The 15,589-nt window shown below is 43.9% G+C and overlaps 2 protein-coding genes across 2 annotated transcripts in view; one reads left to right on the forward strand and one right to left on the reverse strand.

Moving 5' to 3' along the window:
• Window positions 1–3,169, reverse strand: part of SPATA5 (spermatogenesis associated 5) — a 164,068-nt gene extending 160,899 nt beyond the window's left edge. The window contains exons 1-4 of the mRNA XM_039722287.1: window positions 3,026–3,169; window positions 2,536–2,660; window positions 1,802–1,959; window positions 723–781 (exon numbers count right to left, since the gene is read on the reverse strand). Coding sequence (XP_039578221.1) covers window positions 723–781; window positions 1,802–1,959; window positions 2,536–2,660; window positions 3,026–3,158 — 475 coding nt within the window. The 5' untranslated portion in view covers window positions 3,159–3,169. The remainder of the gene's footprint in view (window positions 1–722; window positions 782–1,801; window positions 1,960–2,535; window positions 2,661–3,025) is intronic.
• A 47-nt stretch (window positions 3,170–3,216) lies between these two features.
• On the forward strand, window positions 3,217–15,569 carry NUDT6 (nudix hydrolase 6). Its single transcript, XM_039722463.1, has 5 exons — window positions 3,217–3,402; window positions 4,309–4,512; window positions 9,265–9,320; window positions 11,729–11,783; window positions 14,748–15,569. The coding sequence occupies exons 1-5, from the start codon at window positions 3,243–3,245 to the stop codon at window positions 15,134–15,136; spliced, it is 864 nt and encodes a 287-aa protein (XP_039578397.1). The 5' UTR covers window positions 3,217–3,242; the 3' UTR covers window positions 15,137–15,569.
• The last annotated feature ends 20 nt before the right edge of the window (window positions 15,570–15,589 follow it).

Here is a 15,589-nt window from a genome sequence, read left to right on the forward strand (position 1 = left end):
ATCAGGAAGCTTAGAAAGTGCTATAAATTAACATAATAAAAGGTAATTATGAGGTAACTTCAGGTTCTCTGAATGATCCTTTTGTGCACAAGCAGACTCTACACATGATACTGACAAATGTTTATCCAGTAATCTCCTAGACTTAAACTCATGATTAATTTCATCTTCTAAAATTTTAAACAAAGGGAGGACTTTGGAATTAATGTTGGAAGTAAAAATTTTATATTCACTACCTTGAGTAACTTACCTTGCTTTTTTGCCTTCCTTATGTATACCTACCACCCAATGAAGAGCAACTTTACTTATTTACCACCGACATAAAAAAAACCAGACTCAGAGATTGGAATTTCAACTTAATGTCAATCCTTTAACTTGTTACTAATGTGCAGCAGTGCACTCTTTTCCTCACAGTGCAAGTAAACTCTGGAGTGCCCCACAGCAGAATCAGCCTGAAGGCTGTCAGTGGGTATTGAACACTCCTAACTTGAGCCAGCAATACAAGCAATGGACAGGAGAAATGGAACCACAACTAATGCAAATTAGATATTTGCAACATGATGTAATTGGCTAGCCCAAGACAGATCCCTGAACAAAGTGTGAACAAAGTAACATTCCCTATTTTGCCATAAGCCCTTGATTAAGAACACAAAAGGAAAATGTTTGCTCTTGCATCTAGAGCTACAAAAATTGAAGAGTCAAAAGAGAAGCAGCAAAACTCATACCAAGGTTTCTCAGCAGACAGACAGACATTTCCTCAGCATTAACAGTGGCATCTTTGTCCCTGTGGTAGGAAGGGAAAAAATTGGTTTTCCAAGCACTTAAAACCAAAATGACAGTTCACAGCACTTCACAGTCATCATATCATAAGGACTTAACCCTGAAGGTATTAGACACATAGTAACAAAAGAAGTGTACCTATTTTATCTAGTTTTGCCAAACAAAACGTTGTAATTTACAAAATCCTAAGTTGTATTTTTCATTTCTTAGGATCACAAACAGACAGCACGGGCATCTTAGCTGTCCAGGAATGCTAATCAATGTTACAGGTACTGAGTAATTAGTATTAGAATTTAATCAGGCAGGTCTCTTTCAGCCTTGCAAACACACATACACAACTTCTACTGACTAAAACAGCGCCCTGAGCACTTGCACATCCACTATAAAAACACCCCAAGCTTTTCCACAAAGCATTTTCCAGTCGTTTAGTTAGCTCAGAGCTAAGACTCAGTTCACCCCCACTTTGCAGAAGGAAGTCCACAACCTCTGCAAGCACTCACGCAGCTGCAGGAGGCTGAAAAGCAGCGGCACCGGGGGCACTCACAGCAGATGCAGCTGCTGCAACTCCAAGCGTGAGCAACGGGGGGAGCCCTAAGCCCGCCAGTGAAAGCTGCCTCTCGATTTCAGAGACCAAGAAAGCAGCTTGATGGAAAACAGGTGTATTAAGGTAATTTAGAGGACACTTCTTAATATATCACAGCCTTTCTTGATGAGCTAACACATGGTTATATGCTGCTGGGGTCTGGAGTTGGGGACTGATTCTTTTAAGTGGAGGAAAAGCTAAATTATGCATACAAGCACTACCCAGAGGTGTTTAATTTGCAGAGAATGAAATACACCTGCAAAGCATCTAGAAACCTAGGAAGTACTTGAGCAATAGGACTTCAATGTATTTTTAGTAATTTATGTTAATCAGACTCTACAACGATCCCAATGCCAACTCTGTGAAATGTAAGAGAATGACAAAATTTTGAAGGGAACTGGTTGAATAAAAACCTCAATAAGGTTATAACAGGTTCCATACCTCAACTTCACATCGATTTCCTCTGCCTGGATGACTGCACCCGTCACAGGCTGCACAGTGATGGCATCACCTGGATTTACTTTCAGGTTCTTCTGAGTGGTTTCAACCAGCCCAATTTTCCCCCCTGGGAAGCCTGTGGTGGGCCAAGCAGTACAGACCTAGGAAGAGTTTTCAAGCAAACGCCTGTTAGTTGAGGTCTTGCCTCTCTCATTTCCAGTCAAGGTTAATATGAAGGATTACATTAAAACCTGCTTCCAGTGAGCAAGACACAGGGGGCACTGAGATATTAAGATTTGATCTAAGACACTTGCAAAATTGAAGGGGTTATATTTTGCCTACAAATGTAATAAAAAATTCCACAATGACTCTCTATATATTCTGGAGATGACTCAAAAGCATACACTGTGCTAATTAGAAAAAGCTACACATCAGTGAAAAATAGGTTAGCAAATAACTATACACTTTATTTGCAAGTAAAATAGATGTGTCTGCTCATGCAAGATATAATATGTAACCCATTTACTCACACATGACTTATAAATTTATAGGAAAAAAAATCAGCTGCATGGATTTTTTCCAACATAGAGAATACAGATGCAACTACAGTGCAGAAAACATGGAAGAGCACATTCACCATCTTTCTCAATGCATGATCCATGCTGGTTCCATTGAATACAACAGGAACAGGCTAACAGCACGGGAAAAGCACTTACAGGCTCAAGAAAGGGTCTCACCTCCTGCCGCCCACCAGCAGAGGTGAGCAGGGCCGGCCTCCCTATGCAAAGATCCGCAGATTTCATGCTGCTCAGCGACAGCTGCGCCAGCGCTCTACGCAGCATCTTCGGGACTTTGTCATCTCCTAAAGTTTTCGGGAGAGAAAAAAAAAATTATTATTTTTTCTCCCTTTCCCCTCAGTAACCCCGGGGTTTCGCGCACAGCCCCGCCAGCCCTGGCAGCGCGCGGACCGCCGTGAGGGGGTGCCGCCGTGAGGGGCTGGCAACGCGGGCAGTCCCACGCTGCCGCTCGGTACCACCGCGATTTCGCTACCGCGGGGGTAAAAACAGATTTCATGGGGGCCTGGAGCGAGAGATCTCCCGCTCCCGCCTTCCTGAGGCGCCGGGAGAGTGGCTGGGCAGGGACTCAGATTCAAACGAGGCGCCCTCAGCGCGCCGGGCTGAGGCAGCGGGGCCGGGGCTGCTCGTCGCCGCCTCCCTCACAGCGTACCTGCCTCCACGGCGTCGGCGACACGCAGCTCCAGCGGCCCGCCCGCGGCAGCTCCGAGGGGAGCATCCCGCGGGGAGCCACCGCCAGCGGCCGGGCGCCCCTTGCTCCTCCTTCTGGAAGAGGAGGCAGACATGCTGCCGGCGGCCGGCGCGGAGCTGTTCCGGAGCAGAGGCCGGCACCGCCCCGGGGGCGGCCGCTCCCCGCCCCGCTCAGCGCCATGGCGGGCCCGTGGCGGGGGCTGCTGAGGGCGCGGGGCTGGGCGGCCCTGGCGGGGCTGCGGGCGAGGACGGACAAGTTCGGGGGTGTGAGCGTGGACCTGGGCGAGCTGCGCGGCTCCCCGCGGCTGGAGCGGGCCGCCTTCGGGCGGTGGCTGCGGGGCAAGTGCCGGGCGGGGGTCCCGGGTCCCGGGGCGGGCGGGGGGCCCGCCAGGGGGCGCCCTGAGCCGCCGCCTTCCCCTCACGGAGTCGGAGCCGCGGCCGGGAGGGGAAGGGCGCCGGCGGGAGGGAACTGAGGTGGTTCACGGAACAGTAACGTAGTTAGGGTTGGAAGGGACTTCTGGAGATCATCCAGTCCGATCTCCCGGAGCAGGTGACACAGGAGTGACAAGCCACGGCAGGTGGGTTTGGAATGTCTCCAGAGAAGGAGAGTGCGCGCCCCCACTGGGCAGCCTGTTCCAGTGCTTTGCCTCTCAGTGTGAAGGTATTCTTCCTCCCGTTGAGGTGAAACTTCAGGTGTTTTCAGTTTATGGGCATTGCTCCTTGTGCCGTCAGTGGGCACCACCGAAAAGAGTCTGGCATCATTCTCTTGGCACCCACCTTTGAGGTATTTGGATGGATTGATGAAGTCCCATCTGAGACTCATCTTCAGACTGAACAGGTCCAGCTCCCACAGTCTTTCCTCACAGAGAGATGGTCCAGACCCCTCATCCTTTTTGTGGCCTCCACTGGACCCACTCCAGTAGTTCCTTATCTTCCTTGTACTCAGGAGCCCAGAACTGGACACAGCACTCCAGAAGAGTAGTTCCCCTGTTTCTCATGGCAGACCCCAAATGTAAAAGCCGTCATCTTGCACATGAACACCCAGTTGTACCATATAAAATGTCAGCCTGGCAGCCTCTCAGACTGCTGGTGAGTTTCTCACAACAATGGTTTTACCCTGTGGTAAATGACGTGAAAATACAGATTTTTGCACATTACCAACAGCTATAGTGTGTGGTAAAGTTTAAAGCAGCACAGACCAAGGGCAAAGGGGTCCCTGACCCTCCTCACCTCCCTCTCTTGCAGAGTCCGTGTCTCAGTGGCGGGATGAAGGCCGTGTTGCTGTCTGGCTCCATGTCCCCATCCTCCAGAGCAGCCTTGTGGCAGTGGCTGCTTCCCAAGGCTTTGCTTTCCACCACGCTGAGCAGGGCTCGTCCACCCTGACACTGTGGCTGGGTGAGGGGCCCAGCAGGCTGCCAGGGTTCGCCACACACCAGCTGGGGGTTGCAGGTGAGTTACAGGAGTGGCTGCAGCCACAGAAAGCCTTGAAGGAGCCCTTAGGAGCTCCTTCAGTAGGAATTGTTCCTCTGTACAACCAGCACATGGAAACCAGCTGGCTACTGCATTTTGGAATGAAAAAGCAGCCACCAGCATAGAGAAAAAAAGCAGTTCTCTGCTCTGTGTGCTTAATATGTATATCTGTCTAAACTGTGTTCAAGTTAATGTCTGTAAATGGGGAAAACTTGACCCAACAGGGATTGTTCAGGAAGCATCTATTAGCCTGAATTGCAATGGTCTGAAAGCTGATCTAAGCTGTGCCTAGAAATCTTTAATCCAAACATGTATTTTACAAAAAAAACTGCCCACAAACATCATACTCTTATCCATGTAGACCTCCCACAACCAGCTAGAAAGTTGGTCCATAACAGAAAATTTCCAAGGAGCAAGACAGTTTCCCCTTTTTTCTTTTTTCATACAGCACTGCACAAGGGACTGATGATGAGCCAAAAATACAGTCATCTTGAAGTTGGCTTCACCAAATTCCAGTGGTTTTGTTCTCTCACTCAGCAGAGTTCCACAGATAAGCCATTACCCATCCCATCACTCAGTTATCTGTAATTGGAGACTGGTTTGGACCCCTCATGTACTGGTTAGGGGTTACATTAACACACAGAAATTCCGAGGCTGGGGAGAGCACATCTCTCCAGCTGCAGCCCTGGCTTGTTTGTCCTTGGCTTGCAGGGTCTCCGTGGGGTGTTATTTCTCCACAAAGTGGTGTTAAAGCCCATAAACAGAAATTAGAAAAATCTAGTTAGGAAGAGCTCACAAAAGGTGGTTTGTTCTGTGTAGCAGCAGGTCAGGCAAAAGGAAGCTTGGAGGGAAAAAACCCCTTGAATTACAAAGCACTGCTGCTGCCATCAGCAGCGGGAGCCTTCGGTTCCCAGGCCAGCAGAGGGCGGGTGGATGCTGAAGGCAGCCTTGGAGTTTGTCAATGGACATGTTGGAGCATGTTTTCCTGAGGTGTGGAAACCTCACCATTAAAGTATGTGGCATTAAACTGGAGTGGGACAGTGCATTCTCCTCGAGAAGGCTTCCTCACCAGGAGTAACCCGGTGCTTAAGTGAAAGAGAGGTTTTCTGAATTGAACTTGTGCAGCTGAAAGTGCTGCTTGAAAGGAAATCACATAAAAGATGAGTTGTGACCCTGGTGGGCAGCAGAAAGAGCTATAAGAAAAATCCTAACTCTGAAAGACTCACAAATATTTAAAGATAGATTTTCAGAGCATAATTTGCAGCTGTGCTTCAAAACACTTTGTAAGTAGGAAAAAACCTTAAAGAAAACTTTGGTAAGCGCAGGTATACAGATTTCCTAATTTCTTGTATGGATTTTAAAATTGCACAACATATAATGTATGTGTTCTTTGCTACCATTTTTCGAACCTGTACACTTTTAGTCATTATTGGGATTTTCTTCAAAGGACATAAATACTTCAGGAGAGCGTTCTAGGCAGGTAAATGTGAAATGACTGCTGTGTGGGGGTTTTTTTGTCCTTTGTTTTACTCACTGTCAGTGGATCTGGAACACATCTCAAAAATATACTAAGCAGTATGGATACAACCTGGTAGATTTATTCCATTATCTTTCGACTTTAGGAGGTAGACCCTGGACAGGGGAAAGGCTCCATTCTATTTTTAATTCATTTTATTTAAATATTAAAGTATTTAAATATGGATATTGGGGAGGGGGTCAAACACAAGGCTTTCTTTATTCCCTAACCCAAAAGTATTTTAGAGCATGTCTGCAGTAAATAAAAGCAATTTTCTGGTGAGACTCTCTGTCTCAAAGCTGTGGCCAGTCAGTGAAATGCAGGAGTGAGTCCTGTGAGCATCCTGAAATGGAAAGCAGAGATGTGGAGAGTGGTTGGCTGGCCAGCAGGAAGCCAGCACGGGAACAGGGAGCAGGTAGTGAGTCTCATTGCCAAGTAGACCAGCAGCTGCTTTTCCTCCTGTCTGGAGTTTCCCACACGGCAAACGCAGCACAGCCAGGGCTTGTGCCTCAGGACCATGCAGCCAAGTGATGACAAAGGTGTGAATAAGCGGGGTCAGGTCATGTTTTACCAGTCTGGATCAGAGTGGCCAAGCAGAGAGTAGCAAATGTTACTCACTGGGTTTGGCCATTATTGTTCAGAAATAGTGGAATGTGTGATGTGTCTTCCAGCTAAGTTACTACATCTGTTTGGAGGCAGCAGGATTTTCCACATGTGTAAAGATACAGAGGAGTCTCTGATGTATGAAGTGATTAACGTGTTTTTAAAAAGCATTTCCAAAATGCTCCACCTCTGAGGAGGATGTGGCCTGCCATCCAGAAAGTGACATGTTTGTAAATATGACATGTTCGTAAATATGCAACAATGGGATGAGAGGACAAGCTGAGGAAGGAAAGTAAAAGGAGAGGAGGAAAAGTGAAAGGCATTTATTTCCCCCTCACATGGTCTACAAGCCTTACAACACAGCTGTTATTTGCATTGCTACCACCTTAATCCACAAAGTCCTTGGAGCTGAAGGACTCCAGGAAGGAGAGCCTACACACATAGGATCATCAGCCTTGGCCAGTCCTGGTACTTAAGGAAACCTAAAGTGAGCAGCTGCGTTACTGTGAAACTGCACAGGGAGATGGAGGTGGATAGGTTTGATAAGCCATTTACAAAAAGTGACTTAAAAGTAGTTCCCAAGTTGTTTTACAAATACCCGCTCCTGTCTGCTGGTGCTTACAGTGCAGGCAGTGGTATGTGCACTCATTCTGTGGTTGACAAGTGCTTCTCAACACTGAACATCTCTGTATGCATTTTTACATCAATCATAAATAAAACAGGTAGGATAAGGATATTTTTCTCCTCCGTTACTCATTATCTGGAGTTATCTAAGGGATTATTATTTTTTAAATGCTTTTCTTGCCTGTTCCCCAAAAGAGAACATTCTCAACCAAGTGGTATTGTAATAGTGATTACTTGGTTGAATTTCAAGTACAAACCTTCCCAGAAAGTCATCCTGGCATTGGATGATTTAAAGCTCCAGGTACCACATTTGTAGCAGGAGGGAGTTTTAAAAACCACAATTCAGGGTGGTCAAACTGTAATCTCGCTGATGCCAACCAGGTGTGGCCCAGCAAGGGAACACGAGACCAGGCAGCAATTGCTGTTACTGTGTTTTCTTCCTTCTTGCTCTGGATTTAGGTATCCCCTAGCCGAGATTCTGATCACCTCCCTGGGAATTTCACTGCCAAAAATTACTTTCACAGGCTTCAATTTCAGGGGAACAGAGGAAAGCAAACACTTTCTGTTTGATTCAAGCAGCAGTTTCCTGCCTGCACCAGCCCTCCCTGGTCTCAGCAAACCTTTGGCTGAGGAATGGCTTTTCTAGAAAACAAATCTAATAACAAAGTTCCTCCTGGTTTCATTTTGTTGCCTCTTTTAATCATTACAGTAGTTAAACTTGGACACTGCTAAGTATTTACAGGAGGAATTAAATCATAAAGTCACAGGCCACAGGGAGGCAGATATGTGACTACCCTCTTAAAGCATGTCCTTTGACATATCTTGAAGGAAGACTGGTCTTTGAACTATCCTCCTACACATAACTCTGCCATGTATTATTAAAAACAGGATGTTTTTAGCTGGACACTCACTCCTTAACAATTCCTTCCTGTGGGTATAGTTCCCCATAGCATTTTAAATGCACATGTCATCACAGACGTGCCTGTATCCTCCTCCTCCTGCTGTAAAATGACGTGAGCATTTTGTTACCGTTAACCTCTAATTTGAAAGCCATGCATGACTGATGTGGAAAAGATCCTGGTAAAGTTGCACCACAGCTCGTCCTGCTCACCACAGCGCTCTTTAAAATCTGAGAAAAATACCTGTTGTAAGGGAAAGACATTTTTAAAGTATGACCAGCGAGTATGACATAATTAAACATGAAAGCACTTGGGTTCCAGAAAGCAGGAAAACTTGTAATCTGCGGGAGAAAGTCATGGGCTGAGCATGAGGACATAAGGAAAAGCTGCACTTCTCAGTCCGACAGGATTTTTCATGAAGTGAAAGTGTCACTTTTCCACTTGGAAGCAACACTGTTTGATTAAGAAGTTGACTCAGATTATGGTGCAGTTCCTGTCGTGAGTTGTTAGCTGGGTAGTGCGAGTTCAGAGATAGTCACACGGCTGAACATTATCTGTACAGTCAGCCCAGAGTACTAAACCTGGTGTGTTATTATCCCAAAACCACTCAGATCTTCACTACAGCAGGTGGGGGCTGTGTCATTAATTTCACTGAAGAAAAATTCATCCCCCTTAAGGGTGGCTTCTCAGCCAGAGTCACTGGAAAATTCTCTGTTATTTGAGGAAGATTACAGGCCCGTCTCTCCTGAAGCGAGCAGCTTTGCCACATTGTTTGGGTAACCTCTTGATCTTGCATTCTTTAGTTCTGATACTAACACAAGCAAGTTTTTATTTTCATTTCTTGTCTAATCTGGAACTTAAAAGCTGCTATTATTTATCTTGGTACTGCCAATTTTGAATTTTTCTACAGGATATTTAACCTTTTTGAGATATTTTATTGTGCATCCATTTTCCACTGATGAACCACTTTGTGATTCATCCATACAAACGTTGCCAACTGTACATTAGCAAAACATGTTAAATTTTGATTGTTAGGATTGAGTGACATTGTCCAACACTTTCTCTTTTTCAATATTCTTTCTATACCAGGTGCTGTTCTAGATGAAAGCACTGGAAAGGTGTTGGTCGTACAAGACAGAAATAAGGTAAGTTTGTTACAGGATTATAAAATAGAGAAGTTAATTTAGATAAGCCTATTCTGTAACATAAAACAAAATATATTTTATTTTTATTACAGTCCAAAATTGTAATAGTTAAGTTACTTCTTTTTACCAGTATCTTAAACACATCTTGCAACAGATTGCTGAATTCCATATTAAGGGGAAAAAAACCCCAACTCTAAAAATCAACAGCTTTGTTATAAATTATAACTGCAGATTGATTCAGCAGAACTAAGTTTCCTTCCTGTTTTGAGTTTTCTGTTTTCTCCTGTAACTGACCCAGGAGTCCCTGATCTTGTGTTTGGATCCATGCAGACTTCTGGAAAATCCCCACAGCTTGAAACGGATTTTGAGAGAAGGATTTTGATTTGGTTTGGTTTCCAAAATTCCAGGCATATCTGTGGCTTTAAACAAGCAGTAGCACAGTTGGCCATGACCTGGAGACCACCTTGGTCCAGCAGGTGTAAAGATCTTTAATTCCTCACACGTGGAAGCACCGGCCCTCCCTGCACAGGATGCCAGACCAGAGCAGTGCTGTGGTGAGGGTGGCTCGTGTGATGTGGCTTGAGGTCACCAAGCATCCATCACTGACATGTCTGCCTGCCCCTATCAGACTGAGCCCGGTTTTAACTCTGCTGCTGCAGAAAGCTCCCAGGCTCACTGGCAGCTGCCTGTGCTACTCCACTCAAGAGATGTTTAGCCTCCATTACGCTTTCATTTGCAGGTTTAAGTGTTTCATTAAAACTGCATTAATTAACTCTCTAAGAGCTTAGCTAGGTGGACTGAAATACACTTGGATGCATCTTTTTCATTTTATGCAGTTAAAACTGTGCTGGAATCCCACTGGCTGCATTCTCCTGTCTTTCCTGAAATAGCTACTAAGACTTTTCTCCTCAGGACCCAAAACATCAGTTCATTAGGACCTACAACACAGTTAATGAACTTCAGTGAAAGCGTGCTTTCATTGGCAGGTTCAGTCATACCATATGATGAGTTTCTAACACAAAAGACAAGCGTATTTCTCTTCCTCTGAACTTGTTTCCTGTAACTAAAGATGTTTATTTTTCATTTTTGTATGTCATATTTTTACTTACAATAAATAAAATGTCAAGGACTTGGCTTTACGAGGACTTTCAGGCTTTCATTCAGCAATTACCAATTAAAGCATAAACCTACCTCTCATGCTGTAGACTCCAAAAGTGGTTCCAGCTCCAGAGAGTCTCCAGGGACAGAACAGCACGCTGTAAACATTACAAACACAACATTCACTTACCCTTTTAAACACAAAAATATAAATGTGCATGCTTACCTTTTAGTAAATATCTTGAACAGATATCAGAGTAAAAAAAAAATTAACAGCTGTTGGAATTTTAAGAGCTGTTTGGGTTTAATTGTGACAGGACAATTCCACAGCACACAAAGATTTCCAGGAACTAAAAGTAAATCTGTAAATCTGAAACCCAGTAGACAAATATATGTATTTTCCATCTGCACTATTTTTAATCTATTAAATTCCCATCCAAGCCCTTTAAGAATGCCCAGGAAAAAAAAATAATTTTCCAATGTAGTCATTAGGGTTTCAAATCACTGGAAAGCACACAGCTTCCCTGCTATGCTGCACAGACAAAAAAAGGTTTTTTTGGACCAGTGAGCCTCTTTACTGCATTTATTTCTAGGAGAAGGGCAACTTCTTCCTACATAAACTTTTAACAAGGAGAGAAATACAAAGTACATAGAAGTAAAGGTAAAGCCTACGAATCTTTGTGCTTTTGCCAGAGGTGCAGGGACTGGGACTCCTCTAGCAGTGTGAGTAACAACACCAAGCCTGCACTTCACGTTTTAATACTGAACTTTATTGCAAGTCAATAAATGTTTCTCTACATAAATCACACACAAGCCCTAATTTCTCGTATTCCATGGAAATGACAGGTTACACTAAATGATCATTACAGACACACAGAAACATCTTAAAGCCAGTGCAGTATAGAACAGTACAATCATAATACCTGTTTGTAAGATTAAATATATATACATTTTTTAAAAGCCAAAACAATAGAAGTGGAATATATTAGTGATTAAATATAAGATTATATAGTCTATAGCAGCTTTTTAAAAAATATTCAACTACTCTATCTAGCAGCAACATTGTCTAATGACTGTTAGACAGTTTGTATTTTCAATCAGTAGGTGTTTTGTTCCCATAGTTCTTACAGACTGTAGCTGTCTCTAATCATCCTGTCAGCAGGAACAAACAAGTTCCTACTTACTGATATTTGTAAATAACAATACTGCAACTTCAACCAAAAAAAAAGTTATGTGTTAATTGTGTCCTTTGTATTAAAGAGTGCAGCACAGGCTGACTACTTCATTAATGGACTTTTCCTCCAATACAGACTATAAACGCATGGAAATTTCCAGGAGGTCTGTCTAATCCAGGAGAAGACATTGGTAAGTTCTATGACAACAGGTCAGCCATCAGCTGAACTATAGAGACATGAACACCACTGAAATACAGCATGACCCACATTGCTCCTGTGATGGATTGTTTCCTTGAATTAATGGTGAATAGATGGAGTGACACAATCCTGGGACCCTAATGGTAGTAGGGTAGCATGTTCAGGACAAAGAAGTTTTGTGTTTGTAGCATTTACTCTTTTTCACACTTTCTTTTAAATGAGTGCTTGAGGCCAGCTAATTTTTTGTAGGCTGGTCAGATATGCTACAACATGAGCCAGAAGTGCAGAGGATTAAGGTAATCCACATATAGCCCAAATAAAACTGAAACAGGGAGCTCTCGGCTCACGCTGGAATCCAGGGCAGTGACCTCAGGGATTGACTGAGCAAAAATTTCCATTCCAGTACATGCACTTGCTTCCTTCCACCTCCTTCACTTGATTAGTTTGGACCAAAAGCTCCTGGGCGCAGGGCCAGGGTGAAGTGCAGAGCCTCAGTCTTGTGGGTACCTACTCCCAACAGGGACAGGAAGCACTCCTGTGGTAGGAAACAATGCTGGTTTGAGGAATCTTCTCACTTCTCTCCCAACATAGCACAGCTGATGAACATTGCTGCAGTTTATCTTCACGGGTAAATGAACAAGGGTGTTTATAAAGAGAGAAAATCTGGGTTTTTTCTCCTTGTATCTCAGCCCTTAAAATCATGATCCATAAGCTCATGACTTCTTAAGCTGGGTGTCGAGCCCAGGCTTCCTGACTGCTCCACACCTTAGAAATACCTACTGTTTTAGCAGACTCCCTACAACACTGTGTGGTAGGGTTGTATTCCAGTTATTATTTCTATACATGGAGAAGGTTGCTGGTTGTCAGGATATGGCCGAGTTTAGTTTTCATAACTCATGAGTCATGTTTTAAGTCTTTCTGTCAAACCTGGTGATGGAAATCCAAAATATTTGCTGGACAATGTAATGTAAAAAGGTGAAATGGATCCATGTTTTCAAAAGAAACACAAATGCCATGGCTGTTGTCTAGCCAGGCTCCTTCTCACTTCTAGTGCCAGCAGCAGCAGGATTTTTGCACTCAAGGGAGCAACAAATGACCAGCACTGGCATTCTCCAGTGGGACTCCCCAGAGTGATACTGCTACTGAGTACAACAGCAGCCATCCCTCACTTAACAGGTGACATTTTGGCTGGAGCCTGGACTGAAAACCACACAGGAGAAAAGTGTCTTACAGCTTCCCTCCTGCCACTTCTAAACTACAGAATAATAAAAGCTACGATTCTCTGCATCACATCTTACATTACAAGAAGATATAAATTAGTCAAGCATAAAATATAATAAAGCCTAATTTTCCTTTTTCATTCTTACATCAAACCTTAAAAACACAAGTCATACAAGGGACTAAATTTTAAATTACAATTAAAAATTGCAATTACATTGCTTAAAATCCTTTGGTTACATGAAGTGACAACATGCTTGGCTGCCTACTTAAATGAGTGCAAACTGACTCATGCAAGTGACACCAATAGTTTCATAATGCAGATGAAGCGAAGTGCACACATTTTTGTATCTGACTATTTCTGAAACTCCAGCCCTAGTGTTTCTTCTAATTGAATTGTCATTAGTTATTTATATATATACACACATTTAAATAAAAGGGAAACAGAAATGGCGCTTCATCTAAAAGCAAAGCTCAAAGCTTAAATGAAATCCATCATTACTGCAATTTTCTTAGCCACAGCCTGCCTCAGCATTCCTCACAATCTCAAGGTCACTTCTGTAGCCCCTTGTCCACTAACAAAACCACCTGTTACAGGGAGTTACTGTTTCCCATACCTGAAACTACCCCTGAAACATCTGCTTTGTTCCCCTCTGACATGGCAAGATGCAAGCTTCCACAGGATGGTGAATCACAACGAGTCTTTTCAAATGCATTTGCTTTTGGAAGCAAGCCAGCACACATTCCTTACTGAAAATGAACTAACAGGAGCAGGTAACATTGCACAGCAGTTCTGTACATTGACCACTCAAACCAGAGATGACCAGGAGGTTACATTAATTTGGGAAAAGCCAGCTTTAACCTACCAGTACTTACCCCCAGGCAAGTAGGATTTGACTACAAGGAAACTGCAGACTTTGGGGAAATCAGTGGAATATTAAAAAACTTCTTAGGGACTCTTCAATGTGTTACTGAAAGGAAAATCTCTCTGGAGGAGTTCTGGATGGATGGGTGGTTCTCTGGCTGTAATTGGAGCACACAGACCTTGTAGACCCTTAAGGTTCCTGCTGCGTTTGTGGTGAGGAATGTTAGCACTGGTCTCACTCTGGCTGGGGCACACAGAATGCACACATGCAGCACAGATGCAGCATGTTTGCAGCATGTTTCTTGCAAGGGCAAGCTCTGTGCTGCACTGGTGCTGTGGCATATTTGAAACGTCACCTTACTGTTACGGTACATCTTGAAAAGGACCAAGCACCAACTTTCACTTTCTGAAAAGTTTTATCCATTTTGTTACCCCTGGGGGTGAGTGCAGTGAAACTGATCAGGTGCAGAGATCTGACATCAATCAGTACAGGTGCAGCTGCACAGGGTCTGCACCCGAGACTGGGCAGGGGCAAGGAGAGGGATGGCGATCCAAAGGACTGCAAAGAACACTGCAGTGCTGTCTTAGGTTAACGGCTCAGTGGAGCCAGCAGCCATCAGTGTCCATTACAAACCACACCCTGCACAGCATTACCAAAGTAATTCTGTAGGATACACACAGGAAAGGCACACAGCAATTACTGTTCTTTGGGAATCAAAAAATTAGCTTATCCTTGTCTTGGAAAAACAGACCTACATTCTTATGAAGCAGAATAGAGAACATGCTGAGTAAGAGGCTTTCCACCTTTCCAAAAGGTTTAAGGAACGCTAAGTTACTCTCAGATGTATTGTAAGGATTGCTCTTTCCACCCAGGAGACACAGCAGTTCGAGAGGTTTTTGAAGAGACTGGCATCAAGTCAGAGTTCAAGTCCATCCTAAGCATCAGGCAGCAACACAAGCACCCTGGAGCCTTCGGGAAGTCGGACATGTACATCATCTGCCGCATGGAGCCCTCCTCCTTCCGCATCAGCTTCTGCCAGCACGAGTGCCTCCGGTGCGAGTGGATGGACCTGGAGGAGCTGGCCAGGACGGAAAACGCCACACCCATCACCAGCAACGTGGCCAAGCTCTTACTGTTCGGGTACCGGGAAGGGTTTGATAGGATTGACATAACCATGAGGGAGTTCCCAGCTGTCTACACAGGCCTGTTCTACAAGCTCTACCACAGGGAGCTGCCCGAGTCCTACAGAAATATGACATGATAGCAATACATTTCACATTTCCTTATAGTAATAATTTAGAACTATTGCAGTGTTGCATATTATAGTTATCTGTGGACTTCTTTTTAGGTAATTATTAGAACATAATTATTCTCTAATAAGCTAAGATATAAATTATTTTTAAAGGTAATTATTGCTATGAGTGTGCATCAGGTTTCTTCTTCTCTACTCCATAAAGCAAGCACAAGGTAAATAAAATGCATAGGTACCTAGAAGAAAACAAAAGTGTTACTGATCCTGAAAATATATTCAGCAAGTCATTTTACCTCCACACACACTGGCACAATAGCTTTAAAGAGCAATATAAAGACAGTATGGAACATTCATGGTTTAATCTGGCATTTGCAAAAGTAGTTATAATATCAGCAAATAATTGCTTATATTTGGCTACTTTGGAGAGGAGTAAGAAAGACGACATCTTTAGTGCTGTGTCGC

This window comes from Passer montanus, unplaced genomic scaffold (genome assembly GCF_014805655.1).
Source record: "Passer montanus isolate IOZ18808 unplaced genomic scaffold, ASM1480565v1 scaffold108, whole genome shotgun sequence".
In the NCBI taxonomy this organism is placed as follows: Eukaryota; Metazoa; Chordata; class Aves; order Passeriformes; family Passeridae; genus Passer; species Passer montanus.